Source organism: Anneissia japonica, unplaced genomic scaffold (assembly GCF_011630105.1).
Source record: "Anneissia japonica isolate Jap-2015-1 unplaced genomic scaffold, ASM1163010v1 scaffold11029_len304543_cov171, whole genome shotgun sequence".
NCBI lineage: Eukaryota > Metazoa > Echinodermata > Crinoidea > Comatulida > Comatulidae > Anneissia > Anneissia japonica.
This window is the reverse complement of record NW_022688960.1, coordinates 258,111-268,688: the sequence shown is the minus strand read 5'-3', so window position 1 is coordinate 268,688 and position 10,578 is coordinate 258,111. Positions and strand designations below refer to the sequence as shown.

Below are 10,578 nucleotides of genomic sequence, written 5' to 3'. Positions count from 1 at the left end.
ATCGAATTAAAACATTTTAAAAAGGAACATTATATCATGCATTAAAAACCTACGATTCAGGGGGACAAGGACAAGGTCATATATTTATACACTGTATATTACTCTGTCTCTCAATTCGCTCGCATTGACAGAATTCCCTCAATTTTATTTATTTTTTGGTATTTTATTTAAAACTTTTCAAAAAATACCAGCAACATTTTGAGTGAATTCTGTCAATGCGAGCTAATTGAGAGGTAGAAGCAGAACAATATATAAAACTGCAATATTTAAAGTTAGGCATAACTAAGGTTTTGTAAAGATTAAGTATTGCACTTGGACTATTAATCACCTACAATTCCGCCAAATGAAGCCAAGTGTTTTGTTTCCTTTCCAAGCAACTATTATCAACATGCATACAGACGTTTAAATTACAGTCAACAATGACATTTAAATCTCGATGCTTGCAAACCCTCTCCAAATTGACTCCCTGAACATTGTAAGAAAAATAAATGTGCTTCCTTTTATGGAAATGACCATTGACTTATATTTGGAAACATTAAGGGACAAACCCCACAACTTACTATTGATAACAGAGGCAAGGTCAGTTTTGAAGAACTTACTACATTTGATAACAGAGTCAAAGTCAGTTTGAAGATCCATGGCAAGTCTTCTGGACTGAAAGTACGATAGAGCTTCAATTCATCAGCGTACATAAAGCATTAGGAATTTTTATCAAAGAAAGGGAGATCGTTACAAATAGATTAAACAACAGCGGCCCAACTATGCATCTTTGGGGAACACCAGACAAAACGCTTTTCAATTCAGAACAAACTCCATTAATGACATCAGAAAGATAGCTTGAAATTAACTTAAGGGGGTCAGTGATTTTAAAGACCAGCAGTCCATGAGAGAAACAATCAAATGTTTTTGAATAATCTGTAATGATAATGTCACATTTGAACTGATGGCATTAAGTGAAGTGTTAAAACGTTGCCAGAATGATTTGAGTTGATCTTCCAGGGATGATAAACCCATGTTGAGGTAGACTAAGTAAGAACTGGTCGATTATAACACGTTTAGAAAATGTAGTAGATGAAGTGGAAATTGGATGAAAGTAAAGAAACTGGACGATAATGTATAATGGATTGCTGAGACCCCCCTTTGTGGATTGGACAAACATTTGCTCTTTTTTCCACAGTTCAGGAAATGTTGAACCATGCCCCTCAACCCAGTAAATATTTGTAATTTATATTGAAATCAAATAACAGTGCTTGAGTAGGAACATATTGTAATAATCGTATCAAGCATATAGCTCATCAACGAAAAATTCCTATATTTCAGTTTTATAATGTAAAGTCTGGCGAGATTCAAACCTACAACTTCTCGCTATCAAGGCGAGTGTCATACCCATTCGACCACTGAGACCATAGGAAATAGGCCAAGATCTAACACCCAGGCACATTGTCTCATACAACTAACTGACACGCTCACACATAATGGAGTTGGGAATTTTGCATTCGTTCTAGCTTTACCACGGTTCCACTTTGTGTGAGCGTTTATGAGGATTATGAGGAAAATCAGGGTCAGCGGACGTTTTTCAAAGGGAGGGAGGACTAGTAAGATGAATGGGAATATGAATGGGTTCAAATTTAGGGGGTGGGGCCAAAGGTTTTCCTAAATCCCAAAAAATAAAGGTGGGGGGGGGGGGTGAGGGAGATTCTTCCTCGGGAAAATTTTGATTCCTAGATGGCGCGAAATAAACTTTCTGACTTAGAGCTAGGTGTCTTTTAATGACTTAAGGACTTTAAAGTCCTTCAAAACTTAAGGTTTTCCACTTCTTGAAAACGACTTCTGAGGTGTCTTTATATGACTTTCAATTTCTTTAAAACTCAAGGTTTTTTCCTCTTCAGAACGATTCCATGAATCAATGAACCTCAAATAGAAAGGATAGTTCGGATTTTCCCCGGGAAAATGTTGATTTCTAAAAGGCGGAAAATGAGCTTTCCCGACTTCTGAAGTGTTTTTTTAACGATTTTTAAGTTGTTCAAAATTCAATGTTTTCCCCTCTTCAAAACGGTCAGGTAAATCCTTTTCATTCTTATTACAGTAAATAGGCTTTTTATGTGTACACATACATAAAAAAAATTGAGTAAGTGCATACGTATTCTTATCACATAAATCGATAAATCCCAAATAGAAAGGCGGATAATCCGGGGCTCCTCCCCCGGGAAAATTTTGATTCCTGAATGATGGGAAATGAGCTTTCCCGAATTCTGTGGTGTCTTTTAATGACTTTTAAGTTATTCAAAATTTAAGGTTTTCCCCTCTTGAAAACGATTTCATGAATCAATGAACCCCAAAGAGAAAGGCGGGTTCGGGTTTTCCCAGGGAAAATGTTGATTTCTAGATGGCGGGAAATGAGCTTTCCTGACTTTTTGATATGTCTTTTAGACTTCAGAAGATTATATATTGCGCCGGATTGTGTTGGCAGCAACAACAACTCGCTCTCTCTCAATTTTGTAAATTGCAGTCATCTAACGTATTTGGAAGATTGTGAAATTTGGATATAATGACCAAACTGTTATTGAGATCAAGCAGGAACGGTAATTTCACTGTAGGCCTACTAGTCACAATTTGGTTAGTTTTAGTGTTTTTATTGTCAATATGAGTAACACAAATGTACAGGCATGTAATGGTCAGTTACGTGAGTCCGTCACTATACAGTACTGTGCATCTGACTTGAAATCAATCAGGCAAAGCATGCCCATTCCCAGCATTCCATCAGAGATATGGGCTAGGATTAAGGACATTGGAATTTAAAAACAGTATAGAGGTAAGCGGGCTGGCCGACGGAGGACCAATAATCGGATCAGAGTTAACGGCGTACACCTTGAAAATCTTAGGCCTCTCTTACGTTTTATAACGGATTACTCCCAGGATTCAAAACTGTTTTTCGCTACTGTAAATACACAGTCCATTCGAAACAAGATCGGTGAATTTATGCACCACTTCACAATGAACGATTACGAAATTTGTACGGTCACGGAAACGTGGTTATTTGAGAATGATAATGTACACAGGGCAGAACTCAATGCACGTGGCTACACATTTCTTGATGAACATCGAACTGATAGACGCGAAGGAGGAACAGAGATACTATTCAAGGATAATTTAACTGTCAAAAAACTTAATTCCGGCGCGAAATCGTCTTTTAAATTTTCTGAATGGAAATTTGTAGAAACAACTCTCCACACAACCATCGTTGTCATCTATCGTCCGCCGTACTCCACTATTATACACATTAGTACAGCCACATTCTTTGACGAATTCGCAGAATATGCTACAGATATTCTATTGTTACACAATTCTGTAATATTTTCTGGTGACTTCAATATTCATATGAACAATGACAATGACCCGGACACAATAAAATTCAAAGATGTACTACAGTGTTTAAATCTTGATCAACATGTGTTATGCCCCACACATCGTTCGGGAAATACTTTAGATTTGATAATAACCAGAGGTAGGGACACTCTCTGTATTGCCAAACCATCTTCAAATTACTTCATCAGTGACCATTGTTTTATTGAGACTAAATTATCAAGACCTAAACCGAAATGTACACGCCAAAACAAAAAGTTCAGAAGGCTAAATAATTTGATGAGGCTTTGTCTCAAGTGGTTCAATCATACATGGATATCGATGATATCGACAGTCTGGCAAATCACTACAATACACGACTACTTACTGTCTTGAACAAGTATGCTCCTGTTATTGAGAAAACAACCACTGTTAGAAAATCGCTACCTTGGTTCAATGACGAGGCAAATTCGCTGAAAAGACGACTTCGCCGTTCTGAGGAAAGGTTACGGAAGTCTAACACTGATGAGAATAGGTCAGCCTACAATGATCTTCGTATGAGATACAAACGTTGTCTTTGTTTAGCCAAGCACACATTTATTAATGGTGCAATCAAGGACGCTGGCAACAATTCCAAAAAGCTCTACAAACTCGTTTTTGATCTCATTGGTAGACGAAAATATAACCCACTTCCACCACATGAAACTGATAAACAGTTAGCAGATGACTTCATCTTTTTCTTTATGACCAAAATAGAAAAAATTCGAGAGGAGTTAGAACAATTCCTTATGTATAAACAAGAACGGTTATTGACAGATGAATTATTACATTCCAAGAGGTTAGCGAAAATGATGTTCAAAAGTGGATTCTAAGTACAAAAACAACAACTTGATCGAATGATCCTTTCCCGTCCACTCTAGTGAAACAACATCTGGATACACTGCTACCGCTTATTACAAGGATGATCAACATCTCATTGTGTAACGGCGTGTTTGCTCACAGATCATCAGTAATAGAACCGCTTATAAAAAAGAAGGGTCTTGAATGTATTCTCAAGAACTGTAGGCCTGTTAGAAACCTATTCTTCATGTCAAAGCTGGTTGAGCGTGCATGCCTGGACCAATTATTGGCTTATGTCGAGAACAACACCCTATTACCGGGGTACCAATCTGTTTATCAGAAAGGAATTAGCACAGAGACAGCTTTGGTTAAGTTAACAAATGATGTTCTCTGGAGTATGGAACAGCAAAAAGTATCGGAATTGAGGTGTGTATAGTCCTCCTCGACGTTTTGCAGAACAAATTTGGGGTGGCTAATGTAGCATTGAACTGGTTCGATAATTACCTTCGTCCTCGAAGGTAATTATCGGCCAAAGGCCAATTTGTACGAATGTACAAATTGACGGAACAAACTCGGAGATGGCCAGCTTGTCATGCTCGGTACCTCAGGGTAGTATATGCGGACCGGTTCTCTATACTATATATGCCAGCACTTTACAAGATCATATAAAAAATTTTGACATCTCTATGATGGGATATGCTGATGATCATTCGGTATATGATTCGTTCAATCTAAATTCTAGCTTGAGTCTGGAAAATAACATCACCAAATTGCAGACATGCCTTTTATATATCAATGACTGGATGAAGGCCAACAGACTCAAAATGAACAGTGAGAAAACGGAATTTATATTGGTTGAAAGCAGAGCTCAACTTCTGAAATGCGACATTGATCATATCATTGTATGCCAAGATAGAATTCCACGTGGATCATCACTAAAATACCTAGGTGTTAATTTTGATGACCAGTTATTACTTAAGAACCAAATACGAGATAAATGCAAAACGGTTTCGGTAAACCTGTATTATATTCGCCAAATTCGCAAATTTCTTTCCAAAGGTCTTTGTCAAGAGTAATCGCTCGTGCTGTCTCATCTTGACTATGTCAATGCTCCGATGCAAAAGTTACTGCACCAAGCTGCAAAAATAATTCTTGAAAAAAGGTCTGTATGACAGTGCAACAAATGCTATACGATCTTTGCACTGGCTCCCGATGTCTCATAGATGTCAATTCAAAATTGCAAGCCTGGTATGGTGTTCTCTTAACGGTACTGCACCAGCTTAACTCGCAGATTTACTCACCGTGCGAAATGTAGCTCGTAGTACTCGCTCAAGCGTCAGTGATCTCAATCTGACAATCCCACGTACCAGACCGAAGATATTTGCAGACCGTTCGTTCTCTGTGGCCGGACCCAAAATCTGGAACAATTTGCCCAATGAAATTCGAGGTTTGGACAACTACACACAATTTAAAAGCAAGCTGAAGACATTCTACTTTCAGCAATGTTATGGTTATTAACCAAAACAAAATAAATAAAAAATAAATAAATAAATAACTAAATAAAATTAAAATAAATTAAACTTGCCATGTAAAGCGCTGCTGATTACGGTGTATATTGTGCGTTATATAAGTGTTAATGTTTTAAGTTCTTCAAAATCCAAGGCTTTCCCCTCTTGAAAACGGTTTAGGTAAATTTTTGTAATTTTATGTGTGTATACATTACATAAACAAATAAGTAGTTGCATACGTATTCTTTTATCCACGAACAGATCCATGAGTCCGGGAGCCCAACCCCCCGGGGAAAATGCTGATATCTAGATGGCGGGAAATGGGCTTTTCTGACATCTAAAAGGTGTCTTTTAATGACTTTGAAATTCTTCAAATTTAAAGGTTTTCCCCTCTTGAAAGCGATTCCATGAATCAAAACAAAAACAATATTCAGCTTACCGGTCTTGAAAAAGGTGGGTCTAGAATTCCTTTTTTTTAATTACTATTTTAATTTTTTTGCCCAAGGAAGGGGTGGTGGGGGGGGGGAACTCCTGATTTCCCAGATCCGCCAATGTGAATTGCGAGAAATCAAACTCGGTCGGGGTCTGGATAAACACTCTCTTTCCCCTGCCTCTTCTCCTTCTTCCCTCTTTCTTTTCTTGCATTTCATTCCGATGATACAAAAATCTCCATAGACATTAGGCCTATATGTTTTCTGCCAAAAAGTGGCCCCCGGTTCCACCGGCCATGAAAATGACAATGATGATGCTGATGATAACTATAATTTCGAATGTAATTACAAATAAATTTGGTAATGGTTGGTATCTTATATTTGTAATAACAAATGCTTATCATAATATTTGATAATTAGGACACCAGAGTCAGAGGAACTGCACAGTAGACGAGACGATCGAATGCGTGATGCCAAAAGCAGGTAGGTAAATTTTTAAGTAGGGAACGTAATTGTAACGTACTTTCAACAGCCCTGCTATAATCCTTCCACCTAATACTCGTATTACTATTTAAAGGGACATGCCGCTTTGATTCCAAAACGGTGTCTTCCGTTTCGACAGTTTTTCGACAGCGTTATAACTTTCATTTTTCTGTTATCTCAACATGCTTTTATAATTTCTAATCTTTTTGTGTATTGCCACAACCGATGTACCCATACTCCACATTAACATGTTACGAAGCCTCTTCTTGTTTGAGCTACTTCAACATTGTAAACATCCCTCCAAAAGGGCATCGAGGGATTTTAGTCCTACCTGACACTATGTCTTGTCCATTGTTTTAAAATTTTAATCTCCTTATATAATCTCCGAAACCAATTCACATTAACAATGTATTTTTCTGATTTAATTTTAGCCACGGCGTTACTCTTTTCATGTTTACCCAATTTCTTCTCAGCATGTTTTCCTTGTGTGTCGTATATCCATTGCACCGTTCCGTTTTGATTTTTTTGGTTTCTGTTTCCATCTTTATTATTTAGTTTCTCCTCTTTCTTCATTTCTGTTTCCTTCACTATCCTGCCTATCTTTTCATATACGGTATTTATTTTTTCTTATCTCGGTTTTCTTTGTTTTATTTCTGATTACTCCTTTTTTTTTTCTGATTTCTGTATTGTGCTGGTTTTCTTTGCCCTTCTTAGTTTCCTTAATCAAACTGTTCACCCGTTTTGTTTTTCTGTCAGGGTTGAGTCCCGTTGCATTACTCATTTGTTGCTTTACACCTAGTCTGCCATAAATAGGAAGTTAAAATGTTGGGATATTTTTTTTCAATTGACATGAAATGAATCGAAATCCATTTCATCACCACTGAAGTGGTTTGTTTCTAATTCTTGTTATCAACCTCTTTTATACGGTTTTTTTCTAGTCCAATATCGTTGCTATAAATTTCTATTAATTTTTATTTAATTTTCAGAAAATCTGTTGCACAATCAAACAAATTGCAATTGTCGCACTGCGTGTCACTATGTCAATTACGTCACTAAATTATCATCTGCTTTGTGGCCCGGAGATCACATAATTTCGCACCTTAAACATGTTACTAATCATTCGGCAGTGTTTATAAAGTAAGGATTATCTTTTTAACAATGTATTTAGAAAAACATAAGCCTATTAAATTTAATAGGCTAATCAAATTAAGGACCATAATTGCATTGCGATTGAAGCAGGAAAGGAAAAGGGCTATTATAAGTATATACTTTCAAAATTATAGTTTGAAATATAATGAGTAAAATTGTGGTTTGAAGGCAAGCTCATGTCGACACGGAAATCAACTTAACTCAACTCAACTGTCGACATGAGCGCTGGACTCAGAAGAACGCAACCGCAAATAAAATGAACTGACAGTCACACAAATTTGTCGACATGAGTCAAGTTGAGTTGAGTTGAGTTCTTTTCAGTTGCCAATGTTACACTTTTTGCAGAACTAAAAAAAAGCGCGAAAAATATTGATTCCGAACTAAACAGAACTGAAATAAAAAAACAAAAACAAAAAAAAAACGTTGATCCTGATTAGAACATGCATTAACTGAAAAAAAGGAAAATTACATAGTGCTTTGTTGGATAATGACTGATCATGCTAAGTCTCCTTGGCTAGGTATTTAAAAATAAAAGGACAAACTAAAGGCACATAGTACAATAAAAATATTAACACATGGTATAGGCATATGCAGGACGTGAACCTACACCATCAATTAATATAGGGCCATTATCATACACATAATATTAAATTGAAACAATTTAAAAACAATACAATAATAATATTTAGTTAGGGTCGTGGAGTTAAAATAATTGGCATGCAAGTAAAGTAAATTAACACAGCTTCCTAAGTCCTAATTTTACAACTTTAAATAATTCAATAACAGTACTTCTGAAGTTACGTTTCGTGGAAATATTGTAACAAATGGAGCATAATCTAGGCGTCTTCCAGTTTCATGTATAAGTGGTATCGAATGCGCACGTTCGTGCAATACAGGGAACGGTTAACTGTTCATTGTCAATACTTTGTAACATTTTATTTGACAGCTGATTCATGTAAACAATGGTCACGTAAATAATGCAGTCACGTGTATAATCATTAAATACCGTAAAACGTCTAAAAATCACCCTGTGTTACTATTCTTTGATTATTTTTTTGTGGGTGGGCTACTATTTTTTGAGTAGTGGGTTATTACATACTGTACGGTAGGCATTGTAAATTGTAGGCCCACCTATCTTAGCTTTTCGGGTCAGCAATTCTTTCAAGAAAATAACTACAATACGAGTAAAAAAATGTGTTGATTTAATTGTGTTTATAAACTGAAAACAGACGTCCGCCCCTCATCTTTTTAAAAAATCTTTCTGTTTTTTCAAAATAACGGTTGGCATCATTTGATCAGTATTAATGTTTTAAATATGATAGAGCCGACGTACTTTCTACAAGAATGCTGTCTGTGTGTGCAAAGGAATCTTGAAGAGGTATTGTTCAATTGAATTGTTAAGATAAAAAAAAACAAGTAGATAAACTTCAAAAATAATATTATAGAGTATTTTATTAACTACACGTTTTAATACAAACAGTATGTATTTGCAGTTGATGAAATTTCGCGCCGTACAAAGGTAACTTACGAACAGTTCCCTTCAGTTGCCGGTCGACATAAGTCAAGTTCCTTTCAGTTGCCACATTCGCGTTCGACAGTTGCGTTCAGTTACTTTCAGTTGCGCGGAGCACTCATGTCGACCAGTTGAGTTGAGTTGAGTTCCTTTCAGTTTCTTGTGGACCTGAGCTTATCTTAAGTCTTATGTATACTGGATACAGTAATAGACATAATCAAGAACTACAGTACTTAATATAATCCTTAATAATACAAAGTAGATTAATTCAATATCTCCTACGTCCTTCATACCTTACATTTACAAACTCTGTAATACATATTTCCATTTTAATTAATTTTGGGCCACTTCAGACATAATACAATTTTAAGAAACGTCTGTGGACTATGGCACTTTAATCAGAATATAATCTAATCTATAATATATAAGTCTAATTGGTGTTTATAAACATATTATAATAAGAGTATGAGAAAAATAATAATGTGGTCTCATGTCTTTCAGGAAGAATTATCTCGACGTATATTTATTTTACGAAGATCTGAGTTACGAAGTTGTTGAACAAGTTCCGGCATATACATCAACAAAACTTCTTTGTAAGATTATACATAGTTATGTGAGCATATTAATAACGTGTGTTTGTTATATTTTAGTATTATTATTCCCATTATCATCATCATCATCATTATCGATATTGTTGATTTTACTGTTAATGTTAATTTTATTGCTGTTGGTGTTAATGTTATTGTTATTCTTATGTTATTTTTGGTATTATGACTGTTCGTCTTGATGGAACATAATACACGTATACCTATTTTTATTTAATCTACAGGTGACATTGGCGGTTTGATGGGACTGCTATGCGGAATGAGCCTGATGACAATCATTGAGATCATTGAATTTTCTCTCGTCTCTCTCAGAAAATGCTTCAATAGAAGTAGTAGAAAAATCTATAATAGCTGAAACAGCCATGTATAGATAGAATAAACTATTTAGATAACAACTAGATACTTAACTTCTCTACCTTAGTTTCATTAATTTATCTAACTTCAGTTTATATTGCTGTTGACAAGATCAGATGGTTCGCAATGGGGCAGGAGGCTGTCGCAGAAGTTGATGTACGTCCTTAGTAAGTTCTTACCATTATGTCTTTAAAATATACTAAAAAAAATAACAAAAAAATGTAATAACTTGTATAATTCAATAAGCTATAAAGTTTCAACTGAAAAACAGCGCTTTAAAAATAATATTCGTTTTCAATTGTCCTTACATTATATACAGTAAATATTTATATATACGAGTATATATAGGCCTA

The 10,578-nt window shown here is 35.6% G+C and overlaps 1 protein-coding gene across 1 annotated transcript; it reads left to right on the top strand.

Moving 5' to 3' along the window:
• The first annotated feature begins 6,546 nt into the window (after nucleotides 1-6,546).
• Nucleotides 6,547-10,556, top strand: LOC117124303 (acid-sensing ion channel 5-like). The gene is made up of 4 exons (XM_033270493.1): nucleotides 6,547-6,604; nucleotides 7,591-7,741; nucleotides 9,768-9,859; nucleotides 10,096-10,556. Exons 1-4 carry the CDS (start codon nucleotides 6,592-6,594, stop codon nucleotides 10,224-10,226), a joined length of 387 nt encoding a protein of 128 aa, XP_033126384.1. The 5' UTR covers nucleotides 6,547-6,591; the 3' UTR covers nucleotides 10,227-10,556.
• Nucleotides 10,557-10,578: the final 22 nt, after the last annotated feature.

What these genes read in the sequence shown, in the direction of transcription:
- LOC117124303 (XM_033270493.1), top strand. An exon ending in CATTCGGCAGTGTTTATAAA is followed by an intron (nt 7,742 to 9,767) that starts GTAAGGATTATC and finishes CATGTCTTTCAG; the next exon opens with GAAGAATTATCTCGACGTAT. An exon ending in TACATCAACAAAACTTCTTT is followed by an intron (nt 9,860 to 10,095) that starts GTAAGATTATAC and finishes TTTAATCTACAG; the next exon opens with GTGACATTGGCGGTTTGATG.